The sequence below is a fragment of the Platichthys flesus genome, chromosome 6 (assembly GCF_949316205.1).
Source record: "Platichthys flesus chromosome 6, fPlaFle2.1, whole genome shotgun sequence".
Lineage (NCBI taxonomy): Eukaryota > Metazoa > Chordata > Actinopteri > Pleuronectiformes > Pleuronectidae > Platichthys > Platichthys flesus.
Window position 1 is genome coordinate 22539958 of NC_084950.1, and position 21901 is coordinate 22561858.

Genomic DNA, 21901 nt, shown 5'->3' on the forward strand with positions numbered 1-21901 from the left:
TAATTCATGTTAAAGCAGCAAATAAACCAAATAGGCAAAAATCTGATGGGAACCTTGGATTGAATAAATACATATAAAATTGGAACAAGCATGTTCGATATATTTGACTATAGAAATAAATTGTCCATATATTTGTGCAAAGGAAATCAGGAAATCTATTACTATACCACTAGCATCAATGACATGAACAATAGTTACAAAGCATGCGTAGACATATGCGTGTGTATGACTAATGACTGAGATTTACATGTTCACATGCATGAATTATATATGCACTGTATATATAATATGTAGTATTAATACAGAGAGTGGACACATGCAGCTATCTTGAAATCCAAATCAGCAAAAAGCTAGACTGGAAATACTACACAGGGTAATGGGTGTGACAGCCATAGAATTATTTTGAAAACGAGTGCTGGAGATGTTTACTGCACATATTCCATAGCTGCAAGGGTTTTCAGGATCAGTAAGGTGTAACCTAAATAATTCAATTGATACCGAGATAATCAGTACAACTACAGAGAGACACAAAATATACAAAATGGTTCCATTGTCTAATAATGTGACCATTAAAATAAAATAAAATGATAATAGGAAGTGGTTGTGATGAAGCATTGTTATATAATGGCAAAAGTAACATAACCAATGCAGAAACACCTCGACTACTATCTCAACAACTTCCAAAGTAGAAAACAGATCAAAAGAGAGCAGCTACTGAAGCCTAAATGTGGTTGACATTACTAGAAATTTGTTTTCATTACCTTCTCATGAATAGCTCTGCTGTTGCAGGGTTGGACTAGGACTTTGACGCCAGCATTGGTCAGCTCCTTGACGTGGCGAGGGGCCAGCGGCGCCCTCCTCTCCCAGGGATTGATGTCCTCCCGACGGATGGCCATGACGGCCCTGTGGTGTGCATAGCGCCGCTGGCTTGTGAGGCAGCTCGGCAGCCTCTTGCTTCGGTGACTGAGGAGTCTGAACATTTTCTCACCCTCTCCTGCTCGGGAAAAGGACATGGAGCCTCAGAACTGATGAGTAGAAACCAGGAAAACTGACTCATGACCTTTAGTCAGGAGGTGACGCCAAGTGTTTCTTTAAACTAGGTATTTTTTAATCTTTAACTCTGATACAAAGCATGGGAATACTCTGGCTGGATTTAGGATTAGGATTGAATCGATTTGCCTATTATTTTCTCAATTAGATGATTAATCGTTATGTTTATAAAACATGCAGGTAAAGGGAACCATGGGTGTTGCAGTTTCCCAGTGTCCAAGGTCACATTATCAGATGTATTGTTTAGTCTGTATTCAAGTGACAAGAAAAGCATTCAATTGTAATATTTTTTAAGTTGAAATTCCAAAATATTGGTTATGTTTGCCTTAAAATTAAATACATTATTTAATTACCAAAGTAATTCCTGATTCATTTTCTATTGATGGGAGGGTGTTCAAGACAAACAGCTGGTTTAGTCAAACCAGACAAACTACAAACATAACATTTCAAGAGCAACGCATCACTGATCTAGTTGTTCATGTAAACAGAAAGGTTGATTAGACTGACATTGTGTGGAGAAGGATGTTTTTGTTATACTTACACTACAATACATACACAATATATATATATATATATATACATAGACATAAATACATACATATGGTGTTGGAGAGTCAGATGACATTGTCAGATTGTAGCATTTCTATCATATCGTTTAAACTGTGATTAAAAGCACTTCAGCCTCCAATGTGTAATCATGAATTACAGATATGGTGATTGACCGCAGTGGAATCTCCAATTTAGTGCAAGTAGAACAGAGATATGTCAACATATTCTTGGCCGCAAATGTACTACTGCTATTATCAGAATAAAAAGGTTTTTTTCCTGTACCGTTATTTATCTGTCAAATAGATGGCCAGCAGTCAGATAGCTTAGCTTAGCACAAAGACTGGAAACAGATGGAAACTGCTAGCTCCCGGGCTGTGATTATTATATCTGTGCAATGTGCAAGAAGGCACTAGGCCATACACCCATAAACTAATTATTGAGTTTTTCGTTTGCTGAACAGACAGGTAAAAATCTAAATCTTCTACACCAGTGTTTGCTATTAATTATACAGACTTTGGCTGCCCGCCATATTCTAATTTGTCCTGCCAAAGTTTGATGGTGAACCAATTTTCTTCACACTTCCAATGAAAATATTGAAGATCAAACTTGCTAAAGTGTAAAGCTGTACAGCTGTGCAGAATAACTTGCCACATTCTCACTCAAGCTATCGTCATAATGTTTTTACTGTCCACATAGACTGTCAGACCTCATAGCTTCAGTTGTGTCATGCAATGCAGCTCACTCACTCGCTCGCTCACTACAAACTTTCTAAACTAAAACTACAGGAAATTATATATTAAAGTTGCATGCCTCTGCCAACCAAACTATCTAGACTCATATAGTGAGGCCTTTAATGAATGAATTTAAATCAAGGGGATTAACTATATTTGGGTGAAAGTGAAGATATCACTGTATTAGCTGTGTCTAAATTCAGAGTCTGCATCCTTTGGAGGCTGCATTAGAAGACCGTCACAGCAGCGCTACTAACCTGTACCATTGCAAAGGCACTTATATAACAACTGCACGCACACTTTTAAATGTGTCTGACAAATACGTTATTTCATCCCAGAAAAACAAAGGCTCAGCCAAACCTGTGATAAATAATTGTGTTTCTACAAACGGAGGTAATGGTGCCTGCGAGCGACAGGACTTCCAATGCTCGAGTATCACACTTCAACTTAACCGAACAGCTAACAGCACACAAGTCAAAAAAACCAAGGGGCTTTACAACTTTCTCGTTGAGTCCAACTGCAACACTGCTGCTATGTGAGGGCGGGACATGCTGGTGGCTGCGATCCCTCTGTAGACCAGACCAACTCGTTTTGGTTCAGGCGTTGCGGTCTACGCAGCCCACAGACCCCTCCTCCTTTGAGGGCCACATGGAAGACGTCGTCCATCGACCAATAAATCTTCAACGTTGGATCCAAGTGAACATTTATGATAAATTTGAAGAATTTCCTCGAGCCAATAGTGAGATATTGTGTCACAAGGCCAGAAAATGTGCTCAATGTGACCTTTGACCCCCTCACATTCACCACAGTTGTTCCTGATATATTTATATCACAAGTGTGTTTGTGTCGTTACTCCCTCTGGCCACAGTCCAGTACATAACCTTTATAAATCACACCTTACACCTTCAGTTTTAGTACAGATTTAAACACAGGACATACAATGTTTTTGTGTTTATGATCAGAGTACACACAAAAGTGTGCAAATGATCTTCTCTAAAAGGGAAATAAGTGTATTTCTCAAATTGACCAACTGCTCTTTAACGCCTCATAGCGAGCCCACAGGTAAATCTGAGCCCATGTGGGTTCCCAGCCCTCAGACTCACTGTGGGTACTTCTACCCAACTCTGCAGGAATGACCCAACCAATGAATGAATAATTAAACCAAGGACATGTACCAAGCGCTTATTTAGCAACAGATCTTGAAACCTGCTAGAACTAAAACGGAAACAGCCAAATAGAGCCTCCATCGTTCTAAAGTCAGATTTGAATCCCGTGGACTCTAAATTGAAATGTGTAAAAACCTTAATGCAGCTCCGTGATGGCTTCAGCTTTGACGACTGCATGTGTACTCATAACTTCTCTGATCGACTCTAATCGGCAGGGTGAACGAAGGACCCACCTTTCTGACCTGCTTCTGTTCAACACGCCGGCTCCTGACGAGAAAATGCAGCGACGGTTCTCCCACAACACCGGAGTGTCACCCTGAGGTGAGACGAGCAGCAACTTCTGTGGCTCAGCGCCCACTGATCCGCTTCCGCTCACGACTTCACAATAAAACTCCCCCTCTTGGTCACTATGATTTGGTGTAGTATGCAGGTGACTGATCCTCCACAGGGGCCCCAAATATACTCCAATTCATGGGACAATTCATGTTAGATGAATCTGAGTGTTTAGGGGAAAATTTGCACCATTGAACGACAACATCCATCATAACAGGTCCTACAATCTAATAAAAAGTAGGCATTTTAATCATAGAAATGCCTGCATACGGACAGACACTTTGCAAATGACAAAGGTGAAATATTTGACCTGTTCACAGTAAATCCTACTATGTCGAGCTGATTTTGAGATTATATTAATGGGTTTATAAGTACTAACGTCAGCAACTTGTGTACAGAGGTTTTTCACCAACTGTCCGAGATTCGACTTGAGGCCGTGTTCATGTGAATTTTCCCAGGAGGAAATCATTTTTTTCCAATTATTACAACATAAGACATTGTTTTGTTTTTAGTCGCAACTGTGTTCTTTTATTTTAAAGTTGTGTTTTGTAAAACTGATCCCAGTTCTACTGTTGTGATTTTACAGTAATCCCTAGACAAGGTTATATTATTCTATCACAGCTGTACTGTAAGAAGCAGTGCTCAGACTGATTGATTTTTATTTGTATGTTTACCGGGGGTCCCCAGGACTCAGTTGGCCCCCCAAGAAGTAACAGTTGCCGTGGCTCTCAATGAGAGTTTAGTTTGATTTCAGAATTTGTCATAAACTAATAGCACTGAATGTATAGAGGATTTGGGCACCACCATTTATGCCTTATAGGCTCATACTGATTGGGATGCCCAAAGTCTTACACGTTCAACAATAACTAATGTGATTTATTTATTTATTTAAGTTGATTAAATGACAAGTACCAGAACAGAAGGTTCCTTCTCTATTTCTGGATTTGGATTAATACTTCGAAAATCAACGATATGATGATATTGGTCAGGGGACACCGAACCTTTGCAAACAACTGTATGTAAAATTTAACTTGCAGTGTCCTCTCCCTGTTAATTAACTCCATGGCCAGTTTCCTCATTGCACTGGAAGCGCTCTCATGTACCACTGTGTCTTTTATTTTGAAGGTACAGGCACAACAAGCTATGGCTGTGGGCAGCTTTTCCCCCGCGTGCCAATGGAATGGCTGGAAGGCAGTTTTTTTTTTTTTACAGCGTATCTCTTACGGGTGGCTTCAAACACCGACAGAAGCCAGAGGGAAAATTCCACAACATGAAACTATGTCGGTGTTTGTTTGCGGTTAAGGCAAAAGATGAGGCGCGCATTCGACATTACTTCTGAGAGGGTGGGTGGAGTTACGTGAAGGTCAGCGCCCTTAAGAACCGCTCCGGATTAAAAACGAGCGTCCATCTGCTGCTGCCCTTCACTGAGGAGCTGTCAGACCCCCCGCAGCGCTCAGGTTGCACATGTGCATAGGACGTGTCTCGACCAGTCAGCTCCCACACAAGAGGAGCGGCCTCGTGCTGCCTCCGTCGCACCATGATGACCGAAACAAGCGCCACCTCCCCCCCGAAAAAAAGACTAGTCCACTTGTATTTACTGTTTTCCTGTGATTGTTGCTCCTTTGATTTGTTTTTTGTTCATGGTATGTGCATGTTTTATGTAAATTCTTCGGTTTGGACAAATTTGTATTGAATAATTAAGAAACAAACTTACAAATAAATTTGCTTTAATTGTAAATAAAAAAAGTGATATTTTTTCAGTGTGGACAGAAATGATGTCTAAACAAAGAGTTGGCCAGCTTAATTTTTCATTTAATGAGCTTAATGAATATTTAATTCATTGACTAAACAAAACTATTTAAATAAAAACACCAAATATCATGAATGAAAAAGAGCAGAAAGAAGAAGAATCTTAACAGTTGTTTTATTTTATTTTGTTCTTTAACTCTTCTTGAAAAGATCTGTGTTATATGGAAGCTACTTTACATCAAAAGCAAATGAACAGACCGATAAAATGGAAAAACATACTTTTAGTCATAAATGTAGGAGACAGAAGGATACCAAGTGAAAGGAAGTCGGACCAAATGTATCTCATGAGTATGTGAAGTGTTTTTGCGTCATATGTAAGTTTTGACGTAATTTATATATCAAAAATGTATATTCGTGTTGACTTTTAAATGCGTCAACCTACATTCTTAGCCTCAGACGAACATCTGTTCTTATTTAATTTAAGAATTCGGAAAATAAATACTTTGGATTGAAACCAAACTCTTCAAATGTAGATCTATATATGGCACATAGATGAAAAAGTGTCAATGTTTAACAAAGTCTGTCTTTTTTAATAATTATAGTGAATCTTTTTTTTTTGTATTGAATTTATCATCACAGACAGTAGATTTGTTAGGTCTCCTTGTTAGCAGCAACCCCCACCCAAAAAAAGAAAACATTTCACGACAACAAGAAACTTTAGTTTTCATATAACATAGTCTTCAGTTCAGCGCTTTTCTTTTAAGTTATAACAGTGGCACATTTTAAAATAAATATCATAAAACACTTATTTTTACAATGATCCTGAGACTGAAATAAAAAATAACAGAAGACTGACTAATGAGGAGAAATCTTCCGCTCCGTCAATCAGGACCAGAGATGCAGAGGTGAAGCTGAGTGCAGTGTGTTCCACGTATTTAATATCAAAGGTTAAATCTGTCACTGTAAAGTCATTTGAGTTTGTTCACATCATGTCAGCATGTACTTCATGGCCCCTTTAACTTCCTGAGGGGCTCAAATGTGTTTCTTGTTTCCCATACTGACCCCCCCAACAATATACATAGTAGCTCAATACCTTCTCATTAGATACATTTTTAAGAAACAGTCTCAGTAATCTCCTAATACAGCTGCTCAGTGTTGGGACTATTCTCAGTGGTGGAAGAATACACATTCATAACTGATTGGTTTTCATTAATGGTTTAGTTGACAATCAGAAAAACAGAGTGTCAACTGATCCTTTGAAATGTTAGTGTAAACCTTGTTGTTGACAATAAAATCTGATGTGTGACGTTTCACCTCTGCCGCATCTCTGGTCTCAGAGTTCATCAATCTCACATCCTGAGATGCAACTGAAAAGATACTCAACACCAGCGAACACTGATGGCTAGTGATATAATAATTAGCCACCATTTAATACGATAATTGACTAAGACTCAGAGGACGTTAGAGTCAAAGTTCAGTTTGTCCTCTGTCAAGTGTCCTCAGTCCAACACGAGCTGAGGGAGACAGAAACCTGGCCGCCACTCAGGAGGTTCTCTCCGGTCAGCGTCCAAGCTGGCATCAGGGCCAGAGGGGTCCGAGGCCAGGGGAGAGGGTGAGACATAGATTTTGGTTGCAGGACCTCTGGGATGGTTCCTGATGGCTTTTTTTTTGCAGTGTTGAGTTCAAGAGGAGGGGTCAAGTGTGAGGTGCACAGGCCTGAGAGGCGTCTGAAGAAGTCGAGGCCCAGGTTTCCTCATGTGCTTCTTCTGGGTTTAGGGCAGAGCATCAGGGACACATGTCTGTTATCAGGTGGGCTGCTCATGTTTCAATGAGAAAAGCACTACACTGATTTAATAAAATAAACTGTGGTGATCTCAATTCAGTTCATGTGTCAGAATGCTGTCAGATTCCACAGTTTTGACAACAAGAATGTGTCTTTTTCAACAACAGCATGACCATCGGTTTTAGAAATACGATTCAATGTATCATTCCTCCTATTGTAGACATTTGTGTGGATGTCAATGGGACGACCGAGCGATATTTATCAATATGAGAAAGGACTGAAGTTGAGCTGATGTTCTCAGAGTTTGACCCATTTTTCCTCTGCTTGAAAGGCACACCTTCATCAAATTAAAAAAATAAGCTTTTGGCAAAGTTCACAACACAGTTTAAGAAAAAAGATTATTATCCATAAATAACTAATTTGTTCTTTTGTTAGCTGAAGCTCCTGTAATTTAGCAGCTCATTCGCTCAGATGTTTATGTAAAAGGTCATTTGATTCAGCCAGTTGGACTGAATTCAAGTTAAATTTTTTCAGAATCAATTGTACGTTTGTTTTTTTGTTTTTTTCCCCGCAATGGATCATTAAAATCCAAAATCCCTGGAACAACGTTCACATTCGTGTAATTCACTTCAGTGAAGGCAACATTAACTCCTTTTGCTTTGAGAAACCTTTGATCGAATGTGGATTTTGCTCCGAGAACATTGCTCATGTGCAGAATGTATTTTTAACTTTTAACAGAAAGAAGCACAGGGCCACGATGAGTCATCTAATAGGATAATTCAGTGATTTGTGGAAACGTATTGAGTAATTTACGGTACAAATAAGTAATCTGATGGAACAAAAGCATCACACTGAGCACAGAGACGGACATTTTGAGGAAATATTTTGTATTTTGAGGACATTTTGTCTTAAAAGATGCAAATCTAATGGATTTTAGTGAGTTTTCACAATCCGTTTTGAAAAGCAGCTACAAAGTTGTGGTTTTTTAAATGTCGCTGCTGCACAGGAGAAAGGGAGAGGTCAAATCAAGGCATATGAGAGAGGAATATTTACTGCTCCAACTAATCAAGGACACAAGTGACTCATTTGAGGGAACAAAAGCACGACAGTGAGCATCGTACAAATGAGTATTTTTGAGTTAATAATTTGTGATGTGAGGACACTGTGGAAGAGGAATTTCATGGCTGCATTGGAGGGAATTGAGTGGTCAGATGAGATCATTTGAGAACATGGTTCAGGGATATTAGGTCATCAATTATTGATTAAAAGAAACATGCTGAGTCGCTGAAGGGCCTAAATCATTGCTTTGATGGAACAAAGCACCCAAAGTATGAATATAAAGTCATGAGTTAACTGTTCATGAAAAATCTTTGTAATGCCTGCAGAGCTTTTGTGAATGTGTCTTATGAGGACTACAGTTGAGATCTGGATCCGATGGAGGTGTCTTTTTTTTTTTGGTGTGTTGGGATGAAGGGTGCAGAGTCACTGATTAGGTCAGAGACCAGTGTCTCTCAGGCCTGGGAGGGCGACTGCGGACTGACCGAGTCATGCAGCTTCCTGATGTGTTTCTTCAGGTCAAAGTTCCTGCAGAAGCCCTTGCCGCAGGTGGGGCAGGTGAAGGGCTTCTTGTCGTTGTGCGTGTGCATGTGGAAGGTGAGGTTGTACACCTGGTGGAATGCCTTGCTGCAGATGGAACACTTAAACTGCTTCTCCCCGCTGTGCGTCAGCTTGTGGTTCTTGTAGTTGCCTGTGAAAAAAAAAATCAGTTGATGAGAGCCCCCATCAGGACAAGAGAAAACAGGTTGTATACATATATCAGATATTGTTTAGAGGCCTGGAACAGGAAAACAATGTGTTGTTTCAAATGAGTTAGAAATCATTTCATATTTCCTGCTCATCATCTCTTAATCATTAAATAAAAAACCTGAAGGAAATGACATTGAATAATGGTCAACAATAGTAAAAATGAGATATGAAGCTCCTAAACGTTACACATTCTGATTGTTGAGGTCATTTTAGCTTCTACGGGATCCGATTCTGGGTTGACAGCTTCAAGGTGATGATGCATTAAGATATTTTTTCTTGATAATAAAAATGTGTACGCCGCAACCACCTTAAGGAGAAGACCAACAGGTCAACTGTTTCTAATATCTGAATAAATCGGTGTCTTCTGAATGTCCAGCTACTGAAATCAGACTATGCTACTCGTGCCTTCTCTCTGACTGGTAAAGGGAACAAAACAGGCTGAAAGAGCTTGAGTCATATGAAACCTGGCAGATGTACCTGCAGACACAGGGCTGAGAGAAGCTACCACCTCTTCTTTGTTTTTCAGGTAATCTAAAGAACATTTTTGTTATTATCCAATATGAAAAACAAGACTGCACTTAATGATCATTCAAATACATGGACAGAGTAAATACACAATCCGTTATTATAAGTGTCTGTAAAGAAAAAAAATCTGTAAAATATATAGGATTTTAGAAAAGGGGAACGTGCATTCATTATGCAGTAATTTGCATACTTCTAATTCTTTCGCTATGTAGAAAAGACTATAAAGACCAATTGTTTCACAGTGTTTCGTGTGAAATAGGTTTACTTTCTGCACAGAGATTCAGATTCAAAGAGTCAAGGTGTTCCCAGAGCTCAATCTGACTCAGACCTCAACATGTCTTCAGCTGTCGCCACAGCTCCGCTCAATCCGACTTAAAAACATTGGGAGAATTCTGTTCATCAAAACACAGATTCAACTTCACAGCTGAACAAAAGGGAAAACAACAACCCTAACCCAAATGGATTTGTCTGAGAGGACGATGCAGTGATTCAAGAATGCAGCAAAAAGGACAAATAACCCAGCTGAGGGAATTCAAGCACAGTTAGTATTTCGGGGATATATTTTTGAATCTGAAAAAGATATCTTCATTGTGACAGAAGATACTAAGTTTTAGGCCGCATTAAGTGCATTGACATTTGTACTGAAGTGTGCTGGTTTCAGTGGTGGAATTAACTCATTCACCGAAGAGTACAAATACGTTTTTTGTTACCTCTTTTAGAAAGGCATCTAGCACTTATCTGATATCTTTAATTGATTTATATTATCAATATTAAATATAATCAACAAGTAAATGTATACATATTAGTCCAAAAGATTAAGCCACTGAGAAGAACTACTGTCATTCAATAAATCCCATCTTTACCAGCTGCAACATTTCTCTTCATGCTTACACGTATCAATACTGCATGGTAAAATAAAATATGGCTCTCACCCTCTATGTGCAACAAGCATAATTCATACCTGCTTTATGTATCTCCTAAAACCTATCTGTTGTGTTTGTATGAACAGTTTACAATTCACTGAAGTAAATTCAGCAAACTTGCTGCACTTCGGTCTGTCCCCATTTTCTTATTCTCTCTGAGCCCATGCCTTATACTGCACTTCTCATTTGAATCTCTGTTATTTGAGCTGTGCTAATTTGAGAATAATCACAGTCCTGACAGATGCTGGTAGATGCTGCTGACAGCTGTTTGAGCCACAGATTGTGAGGCTCACTTAATGGCTTCTCTTTCTGTCGACCAGCCCTTCATTCACCCTTCACGTACAGCGAAACACACAGGTTTCTGCCACAACTGTAATTCACTGTTTAGAATGGGATGTGAAAATGAGAGCGGATGTGTGTATTATAATAACAATATTACTATAGGAGTATACTTATTGTGTATAAAGATAATTTGTATTGCTTAGCTTTGGTGTTATTAAAGATTTATTCATTCTTTGATATTTAATATCCTGGTTATTCATAAACTTTGGTAATATCTACTGAAACAGGCTTTTTATTATTTTGGTACTTTAATGTCACTATAGTAACTCATGTGGATCTCTCGTAAACATTATTAAATTGAAAACCTAATGGAAACAACCTATGGTTGATTGTTCACTTCCTGTAGCTGCTCACCTTTTTGATGAAATCCTTTCCCGCAGAACTCGCACACGAACGGTTTGTATCCCGCGTGGATGCGCGTGTGCGTGTTGAGGGTGGAGCTGCGGTTGAAGGCTTTCCCGCACTGGTTACACTTGTGCGGTTTTTCCTGCAAGTTAAAGAGGAACATATGAGAGGCTCCGTGGGAAATAACACGCACGCATTACAAATTTACAAACAAGTTCGACAGTTTCTCTATGTGACCGGACGTTCATGGTTAATTAAATAGATAATATTATCAAATAGTCTATACTTTCACTAATAAGTCCCGCTAACACTTCAGCCTGTAATAGGACTATTAATGTGTAATAGGAGTGAACTCCACAGGAGGAGCTCAAACAACACAAACAGGCTGGTGTTTCCATTAAGTCTGATCCTGACACATTAAAAAAAATACTTGATGATCATTCTAATTTCAATTTTAACCCCAGAGCTCAAATTTCAGCTTAATGCTGATGTGAACATAGATTTCCTACATCCTGGCTGTCATAAATAAAATTTAACAATACACAGATTTTTTTTTAACTAAAAATTCTATTTCGTAATAAATAAAAAATATTTAAAAAAATTGTTTACAGTTGCAAGCTTGAAAATGTGTGACCGTCTTTATCACTGTACGTTTTTCTGCAGATTTAAACACTCGCTCATTTAAACACTCGCTCACATAAAATGTCTTAAAGTAAAAGATCATTTTTAAAGTCAGTGAATTTCAGGTCCCAACCACTAACTAATATTCCCACATGTTATTGGACAGTGTTACCAATATTATCAGATTGATTGACAGGTTGTCAACAACTGCATCCCATTTTAAAGGTTGCCTCTTGATGTTGAATGTTTTTTTTTTTATCAGTGGTCAGAAAACAGATTGATCTTTCAATTATAATCGATCAATACCACATTTCCAGATCAAAGGGGCTTTGGGAAATTAAGCTACAATTGAAAACAAAATCGAAAAAAAGTAAATAAATGACGTTTGATATTTTCGTTCTAAATTGGACCAAATAACACCAATAAATAATATAATAAACAAACAGGATAAGAAATAAAAGAATATACTAGTCTTGATGATCTGACGAGTCAAATAAACATTATAATGAAATGTGAACATTCAAACGAAATTAAATGGGTCTTTGGTTGAGTTGATGGTTACAAACAAACAAATCAGGTGTAATTGGAGCTGTACCTGAGTGTGGATGATTTTGTGTCGGCACAGTGTGCTCGCCTGTCTGAAGCCTTTCCCGCACACTTTACACACGAAGGGCCGCGCGCCGGTGTGCACGGGCATGTGGCGCGTCAGGTTGTAGTGCGCGTTAAACACCTGAGCAGGGGGAGGACAATTAATAATCACAAATAGCCCAGAAAAGTAGTAATAACAACAACAACAACAACATAAATTATAATAATAATAATTATTTCTATTAGTCTTATATTATAATTATTCTTGAAATTATAATAATTATTAAATTAGCCTGAAATTCACCATACCCAATACCAACCCTTTTTCTTAAAATTAACAATAAATTCCCATATCAAATAAATGTTCTATCAAGAATCTGACTTTAAGTTCGTGTGTATTTTCTGATTAATCAAATAAAACAATAAGCAAAGAAAGGTAATTGAACGCAGCTTGGGTCAATTCGATGTAAAGACGGTTAAAAATTGTGTTGAACAATAGTAGAAGAAAATTGCAATCCCTAAGCGAGCTCTGTCACAGTGAAGGTTCATGGTGCGTTAAATACTGAAATACATTCTAATTAAAGAGATCTGAGCCATCGATGCTTCAGGCTCTGTCGCTATCTATTTGCTGCAGCTTTACAGGATTTACAGTTTTTCTTTTCAGTTTTATTTATCGTGATTTCTGTATTTCACACATAAAAAAAAAAAGATACCCATCCAGTGGGTTATTTCTAGGCGGGTAGAGGAGCTTAATATTTTTTGGGAAAAAAGGATAATCCCACAAGTATGTCTTGAATATAAAGTTAAAGGTGATTCAAATAAGTAAAAAAAAATACTTCTTATCATGAACAAAAAAATCCCTCTATTATATTATATATACGTTTTCAATCGGAGCAAATCTGACCCTCCACGCCATTTTTGTATATATCTATTTAATGTGTTGACTGGAGTTTAATAAGCGCCCAACTAATATCAGCTCTGATCACATGTAATCATCTCCTGCTCATGAATAAGATGTGAACCTCTGTGGTGCAGAGGCTGAGCTCCTGCCCGGTTCCGGACGGGATCCTGGGACTCACCTTGCCGCAGACCTCACAGGTGAAAACTTTGGGTTTGCTGCCGGGACAGGAGCCGCTGAGTCGAGCCGCCGCGGCCGCGGACTCCTTGAAGATCTTGTCTGTAAGGAGGTGGTCCCGCTCCTTCATGTAGTGCTGGATGTGGCTGTGGGACAGCTCCTTGAAGGCCTGCACGCTGGACACCGGGTACCGCTCCCCGGCCTGCTGCAGGCCCGGCTTGCTCTTCTCCGCCATGAAGGCTTTGTGCCGGGCGGTGAGCAGGTACGAGGCCATCGGGTGCAGGTTGACCAGGCCGGCCGGCGGGGGACCGGCGCCCGTGTCCCCGCTGCAGTTCAGGTAGCACACGGTACCCATGGTGGGGAAGGAGGACTGATTCACCACCCGGGGTCTGAAGAGTTTGTACTGGCCGGCGCTTTGGCTCACAGCGGAGTCTTCCTGCTGGTTCTTATAGTTCAACCCAAAGCCCAAAAAGTCTGCTGGAGCGGCGACTGAAGTAGCCTCGAAGTGACCCGGATCCAGCCCGGTGATGCTGATTCTGTGGCCCGGCTCGTACCCGAGCGGCACCAGTGGTATCATACAATGAAGCGAGGACGGGCAGACGTCGGGTTTCCCCACGGGAGCGGACTGGAACCAGCTGGGGAGCGGTATTGACTTGGGCTCGGGCGTCCTGGCCATAATCCGGTCGATGGAGAAAGCGAGCGGCTTGCTACTGCTGCCGCCGGAGGTGAGCATGTCGGAGCCCGCGGGCTGGCTCCCAGAAGCCGGGGGGGAGCCTAGAATCCCCGCTGGGCGGCGGAGAGGACCGTCCATCACCTCAGCATCAACCGCGCCGCGACAATAACAACAAGAAGTTGCTGGAGGGAAGCTGCTCCTCAGCGGCCCGCTGGAAAGGCCATCATCTGCCGGGAAACCCCCCCTCCAAATCACCGGTGCCTTACCCACCGCTTATTGACGACAATCAGTGCGGCCGCGGCTCGCTCGATAACGGCGTGCAGAGAGCCGGGACCTCGCAGATCGTTACGTCCGGGAAGAGGAGCGGAAAAGTAGATAATTTGCTCAATTCTCCTCCGTCGATTCCCCGTACTTGTCGCCGCTGGAGGAGGAGGAGGAGGTTGTCCTTCACTTGGCACGACTCCTGCTCAACTGGAAGGTATCTGGTAGATCCCAGGTCTCCTTGTGGCTTCGCGTGACATCATTACTTTTTTTTTTTTTTTTTTTTTTTCTTGAATCGCAATTCGCCAACCACGCAGCGGCCGCGGGGTCAGGAGCAGTCAGAGCTTTACATCCGATTCAGACGCAGCTGTGGGTCCCGAAACGCGCTTTTACGCACGGATCAGAGAAGACACAGAGCTGACACCCGGCTAAACTAAACACAGAAAACGAATATAAGCTGAGTAGAGAATTGATTTGAAGTCATCGATCCCATCCAGGGTGGCTCTGCTCTGTGAATCACAAACTTTGACTCCTCGTTTCTTTATAAGCACAAGATAGAGAAACAAACTCGCGACTGTTCAGACTCGCCCAGATTAACTGGTGGACTTTGGATGAGGAGCCAATATCATAAAAAACTGTTTCTTTTACAGAAAAGACTCCTTCACGCACAGAAAGTGTCAGCGGGCAGAGACGTGAATTCCTCAGGATGAATGAGTGCGACTGACGGGGAACACTCTGACAACAGCCGGCTCGTTTCTCGATGAGCTGAAATTAGTTTGGTATGAACAAAAGGTGCAGAGCAGTGCCCGCTGAACGAAGTGTTTTCAGGTGTCGTTGACTGAAGGTGTTTATTTCAAATGGTAAAATAAATAATCGAAATTTGGATTTAGATTTTACTGTACTACCCTGTAATTATTATTATTAATAATAATAATATTAATAATAATTATAATTATATGACAATAAATCGGGGATCATTTTCATTGTCTTTTCACTTACCGGTCAGTTAATTATTACGCTAAGGCATCTTCAAGAGAAATGGCTATTAAACAAAAAGACAGAAAATCGAAAAATGAAAAGAAAAAAATGAATTGTGTTTCTGAATTAAGGTAAAAAAAGCGACCTATAAAATGTATTTGTAGAAGAAAATTAAATTTCAAGTTTTGATTATTTTCTTTAAAGGTTTTGGAGACTTTGTGAAGGAGTGCAGATGTCCACATTGATGCCACGGAGAAGAAATACATCTTCGTTTTGCTATAAAATCATTATTATGTCGTTGTTCTTTATCATTATAAATGGCTCGTCGCCCCCCCCCCCCCCACACACACACACACAAGCACGCACACACGCACAATCTAATGACTTGCTGAAGGGGCAGCGGCCTCTGCAGCTCATTTCATTCTGATGTCTTGTTAATTTTTTTGTGTATTTTCTTATTTTATTGTTAAATACTGTAATGAATTATTATTAAACTAATATTTAATGGTGGTTTTCGTTTTATTGAGGCCAAATTTTTTTTATGTCTTGCAGTATTTACTCTGCTCCTGAAAAGTGCTGCATGCTTTGATTTATAATGACAATGTATTTCAGTCCTATTTATTATATATTTGAATAAATAGGTTATAAGACATAACACATTTTATAATAGTTGCATCCATGTGAACCATAATTTGCATTAATGATAATATAAAGCAACATTTAAACAAATTATTGTGTGATATAAACCATGTAGAGTTAAATGTATGTGTTACTATATTCATAATGATAATACTAATGGCAATAATAAATTTACCTTTAGATCATAACACACTCACATTGTAACAAAATCACATCTTAACTGTAAAGTTTACACAAGACCGATAAATGTATAAAATTCTGAAAGCACAAATCAATAATGCAGTTACAGCATGAAGTGAAGGTGAAATATGATTAACAAACAATAAACCAATATTGGATGTATAGTGTAAGTATGGTGAGATATATGAATAGAACCAGTACAATATACAGTAGAGTACAGCTACTGTGTAAACCGTCTGCAACGTGTTGTGTGTGAACATAAGAAATAATACCTTTGCCTGAGTTAAATGCACGACACTAAAGGTGCATATGATGTTAAACAGTTACAATAATTATTAGTTTGAGTATCCTTAACAAAAGCAGATCTGTAATGACTGTCTCTCTGTGTTACTGCCTGCAAATGTAAACCTTTTAACTGAGTGTACATCAAATAATTAAACCAGTGTTCCTCAGTTATTTCTTCTCTGCATCAAAAAAATGATTCATTTCATTGGCCTCTGAAACGAAATTTGCGATCTGATCCACTCAGAAGAAACTACTTATGTTTTACATTTTAATTCATTAACAGTATAAAAAGCTGCAAATCTGGTGCCGCGAATGAGTCTGTAACACCTTTATTTTGAAATAAGAGTTCGAATTATACTCGGTTAATTAGCTGCGTTTCCCTGAAGTCTGATCAAATAGAACAGATCCTAAAGTATTATGGTGAAATATGATCATTATCGTTATTTTTGAAATTATGAATGATTACAATTAATACCTCAGGATGAAGAGACATATTCTGTATATGAAGAAATCTTGAGTTTGTGCAAAGTTGACTAGGCTTTAAATTCAGTGTGAGCCATTCTTACCTTTATATGAAGAGTTTAACAAACTAAAAGTTAAAAACATTATTTAAGCACTTTGAAAGCAATCGTCCTGCTGATTATTGCCCCAAAGTGTATAATCCAAGGAATTCTGACGAATTATTAAAAAAAAAATTGTCAAAATATAAAACCATAATGCAGTGATTTGACTTTTGATTGTAATACATGTTTTTTTTTTAGCTTTAGCATGTTTTGGATCTTCAGACGCTACTTGTCTCATAAACTCTGGATTTAACTTCTTCAGTTGTGGTTTGGGGATCTGGCTGCACTGCTCCTTTAGGTGGAATTATTGAAGAGATCGTGTGCGCGACTGCATAACCATCTCATCAATATATTAGATTAGATTAGAAACATGTCAAATGACTTCACAGCGGAGCATTATGATTTCCCTTCACTGGAACTATGATGCCCACACCAGAATCAACCCAGATCAAAGTATTTGAAGTAGATGACGTAGTCTACCAAAAATCTACAATTTCCTTTCAACTTAGTATCTTAAATGGGAAAATAATAAATGTTAACTACTATTTTAATTTTGTAAATCTTCCTTGTGAGATCGGAATTGATCAGCAGTTGTTTTTGCGACTATTTTCAAGAAGGTAATCTTTGTTTGATGCGGAATTAAACCTGAGAGAATAAAACCCACAAAGTGAAATCACAGTTGCTTTAAAAACATTTTTAATAGTGACACATAGATAAGACACCTGAACAAAACAGGTGCACAATAAGACAATATAAATATACTTCTTCAATAGATTTTTGTCCTTTAAGTTTTTGGCCTTTTGAACTGCACGGATACAAACTGGATCGGACGGCTAAAACAAACGGCAGGTTGCTGCACTCAGTCGATCTGAGGCCTACACTGACACCACACGCAAACAGACGGTAGCCAACGAACAGGCCGCAGTGATGAGACACTGTCCACTCACAGCTGATCAGAGAAACAGATCCATGTTCTCTCACGATGATCCTGTTCCAAAATGTCCAGACCTTTTCAGTTCATAAGCATGTTTCTAAGACTTTGATCGACATTGGATAAGAAGTACAGGCAGTACGACCATACCACTCTACAGCTCAATATAACTCTTCACGACAGTAAATATCACAATGAACAGAGATGACAGCAGAACTGCAGCTACAGCGACAATTGTGTTCCTGAAAAAATGATAACCCACTTTTACACACAGTTCCAACACCTTAAAAGAGCTTCTTGTGAGACTGACCCCATGTGTTTGTGTTAACACCTGCGTGGATTCTGTTTCTCTTTTAAAGACCTTTAGACATTTTTTGCATCTTTTACTACCTGAGACCACCAGTCCTTATTTATCAGTGGGAACATTGTGAGCTACATAAAGTTCAGGCTGAGAAACTACAGCAGTACAGCAACATTTCATTAGCTTGGACCTGTACGAATTTGTCTACAGATCTAGACACTGATTATCAAAAACATTCAGATAAGTACAGCTGTTTGACCTGAAGGCTAACCCCTACTCCCAGACACAATTTTCATATCAAACATAACAATTGTGCAAAATCCTTGATTCGGTCAATTTCAAAGTTTTTGAAAGTTAAATAAGAATTATTTCCCATTATGATAACATCACAACACCTGGCAACTACAATATGGTTAAGGTAACGTTGAGATTGTGTTTAATACACAATTGTTAAGGTGTGGTTAAATGATCATTTTTAAGTACATTGTGGGTCATGTTTTTCAAGGTTTGGCATCAGGTACTGTAACAGCAAAATCCAACTGGTAGAGAAACACGAGGAGTCAGACAATCAGACGGGAGATAATAGAAACAAACTTCCAGGCAAAAAAACGCTAGTGAAATCATGACTCCAATTCAAACTGTCCTTTGAAACATCCTAAGTACTGTAGTAGAGCCAATTTCAACAATCGTTTCAATTCGGATTTCCTGCGCAATTTCGATCCTAACCCTCTTTTTGGAGATGTCACTGTTTTCTCCGATCTCAGAAGTGAACTCAAACTTCCTCTACATCAAACAAACAGGGATACACGTTTATTAATGCAGATAAGCCCGCTAGAAAAAGGCGATTAACTCTTTTCTCATTGCCAGTCTCCAGCTGTGATCCCCTTGACCATGCTTTTTGCAACACTGGGAAATAGTTTCTGTGCAGTCGATTACTCCAACATGAAAGTAAAGGGAAAGAGTGCAGATGAACGACTGTGGGGCAAAGAACTGTGCTATTGGTTTTGACTGAGACTTAAAAAGCACAAACAAACAAATCTACAGAGGAAGAATCCTAATGACCTCCTGACCTTCACCACCACTGGGTAGACCATCTCACCTTTACACATCATATGTAATCCAATCTAAGGGGACAATTTCCATTACATTTTACTGGCCATGTTTAAAATGAATTGAACTTTCTTCCAATGGCCTTACCTCTAGCAGCACCCTAAGACAATATGACAAGGTACAGTTCACAGAAGAACTAAATCATCAGTATGCTCATCATCCATTCGAAAAACAACACACAAGTGTTTTATGATCTGCTACCGCTTTCCTTTAGGTTAAATTGAATTTAGTCAATTAAAGAGGAAGTCCTGTATAAGGTTAGAGAAGGACGTGATCATGGATAGACAGAACTAAGATTGAACTGCCGGTCAACATTTGTTTCAAACAGTCAAGGATGATAACAGCTTTGTTGACCTTGCATCCACAACTAACTCAAGTATTGAGGTGCTGTTATAATGTCACGCTACTTCTGCTTTAGCTTATCAGAAACAACAGTCACTATTTGTTGTAAAAGTAAAATGGGTTTGTTGTTAAGAAACTGTAAGGTTGTCCTGCTTGAATGACCAAACAATGCTGGTGTTTTACAACTCAGGGAAATGAAAGTGGAAAACCAAAGTTTTGATAAAACAGTTAAATAGAACCTTACCATTCCAAGCTTTCTCTCAAATAAAAATAAAGCTATTTAGTGGATTTTGCGGCTGTTGGTGTCAGGAATATGACAGAAAAGGGCAAGTTTGCTGGGACTCTAGCGTTTAAAAGCTGCCATGGCCTTAAAAAGTCTTGAACAATAAGCTACAATAACTGAAGGAAAACCAAAAAGGCGTTCGCTGCGCTCTACTGTAAAAAGTGACATCAATCAGAGTATGGCTGCACATGAAGGAAGGCGAGGCTTCCTGTCCTATAGCTGAGAGCGGGAGCACGAGGCTTGTCTCAACCTTCAAGTGTCTTTCAGATGCCTCATCTTACTTTCGGTCGTACATTAACACTCATGTACGTTTCAACACATATGCACAGTGGCATCTGGCGATGAGCATGTGACAGGCTGAGGAAAAAGGGGGGGGGGGGGTCACTACCTGAGCGATCCTCCTCAACGGATCAGGTCTTCAGTCACGATTGTCAACCTCTACTGCACATGTGCAATTATACACAGAGCTTCACCTTGTATTAAAAAAGTTGAAGCAAGGTTTTTAATTAACCAGGCTTCTTCATCAGATTTACAATACAATCAACAACAACAAGTATTATTAGTTAAAGTGATCTTGACTTATCTTGCCATAAACAGTGAGGTTAGTTGTGCAGTCAGTTCTCTATTTCTGTGCTTTTTTCTTAATCTTGTTCATTTATATTAGTTGACTGTGGTTGAAGTATCAGCTGCTGTGGTATATCTGACTGAACAGCAGTCAAATTCTGTGGAGAAAATAAATATTTTTTGCTGTCTTTACTCTACGTTTTAGCATTCATCCAATATGGCTGACTGAAGGGTTGCTCAGTGGAGAACATGCATCCACAACATAGCACGCTAACTTCAGCATTACCTGTTCTGTTGTTAATGAAATGCACAGCTAATTTGTGTAGCGGCAATCTATTTCAGTTAAATCAGTATTAATCCATATTAGTTGACTGTGGTTTTAGTTTTTAAGGAAAATTGTTAAGTGAAGGGGGAGGAAGTCATTAACTGGGACAGAAGCTCCTGATCTGTAATGGAGAGGATGACAATCAAGTAGTAACAAGGTGTGTGAAGGGAGCGTATGTGTGTGTGTGTATTTAGTCGTCCTCCTCGTCGCTGTCTCGCATGCTGATGCCCTGCAGGCCGTCGCCCGCCTTGACCGCCGCCGTGGCTTCCTCCACTGTCAGTCGGTTGTAGATGGTCTCGTAGCTCTTGTTGTTCAGTGTGCCGTCCAGGACCCCCTGCAGCCGGAAGTCACGGTAGGTCTTCTGTTGGGGGGGGGGGAGAGGTAAAAGCAGACGGTAAGGAAACATAGTGAGCATCTTAGGAATGCAGCGAGCCGGAGGAGGCGGAGGCTGCTCGGCGTTCTGAAGGACAAAAGTGGGAAGATTGAGGCGAAGGACACACCGAGTCTTTTATGTGTCGGGCGGGAAAGGCAGACTGAGGCGTCAGAGGGGTTTTTACCTTCAGTAAGAAGCCATTATCATTCCTTTGCTTTCACGCTAATTTCACACGTCTCTGTACATAAGAAAACTATGAAAAGACAAAAGCAATTGCAGTGCACAGTTTGAGCAGTTTCCTCTTTCATACCCTCGTCCTCTTAACACCACTGCTGCTGCTGCTCTCAAGGACACTAACAGGGTTTGATTTGTCTTTATTTTTCCTTCTTTTCCTTCAGTATCACTTCCGACTGTTTTTTCATGAATAAGCTACAACTTAATATGTTTTCATCAATCAGTTCAGCAAGTCTCAGAATCAGTCTCTGCCGCTCAGTGAAGGGAACTTTG

General features: G+C 39.6%; 3 protein-coding genes across 4 annotated transcripts in view; all 3 read right to left on the reverse strand.

The window, feature by feature from the left end:
• The window catches only part of aass (aminoadipate-semialdehyde synthase), a 30507-nt gene extending 25321 nt beyond the window's left edge, over positions 1–5186 (reverse strand). Inside the window, exons 1-2 of one of the 2 annotated variants that reach the window (XM_062389991.1) lie at positions 5163–5186; positions 762–994 (exon numbers count right to left, since the gene is read on the reverse strand). In XM_062389991.1, coding sequence (XP_062245975.1) covers positions 762–980 — 219 coding nt within the window. In that variant the 5' untranslated portion in view covers positions 981–994; positions 5163–5186. Of the gene's footprint in view, positions 1–761; positions 995–3729; positions 3861–5162 lie in introns of those variants that run through there. The other variant, XM_062389990.1, reaches the window with a different exon arrangement.
• Positions 5187–8872: 3686 nt separating this feature from the next.
• On the reverse strand, positions 8873–14397 carry fezf1 (FEZ family zinc finger 1). Its single transcript, XM_062390626.1, has 4 exons — positions 13591–14397; positions 12519–12653; positions 11312–11444; positions 8873–9108 (listed from the first exon to the last, which is right to left on the reverse strand). Exons 1-4 carry the CDS (start codon positions 14395–14397, stop codon positions 8873–8875), a joined length of 1311 nt encoding a protein of 436 aa, XP_062246610.1.
• A 3447-nt stretch (positions 14398–17844) lies between these two features.
• Positions 17845–21901, reverse strand: part of cadps2 (Ca++-dependent secretion activator 2) — a 104299-nt gene continuing 100242 nt past the window's right edge. The window contains exon 26 of the mRNA XM_062390381.1: positions 17845–21382. Within this exon, the coding sequence (XP_062246365.1) occupies positions 21212–21382 (171 nt within the window). The 3' untranslated portion in view covers positions 17845–21211. The remainder of the gene's footprint in view (positions 21383–21901) is intronic.

Bases quoted from the DNA above. Each gene is read 5' to 3' on its own strand.
- fezf1 (XM_062390626.1), bottom strand. From the start codon at position 14,397: ATGGACGGTCCTCTCCGCCGCCCAGCGGGGATTCTAGGCTCCCCCCCG. The intron at 11,445-12,518 runs GTACAGCTCCAA...TTTAACTTGCAG, and splicing joins ACAAAATCATCCACACTCAG to GAAAAACCGCACAAGTGTAA. The intron at 9,109-11,311 runs GTGAGCAGCTAC...TTTTTTTCACAG, and splicing joins GAAAGGATTTCATCAAAAAG to GCAACTACAAGAACCACAAG.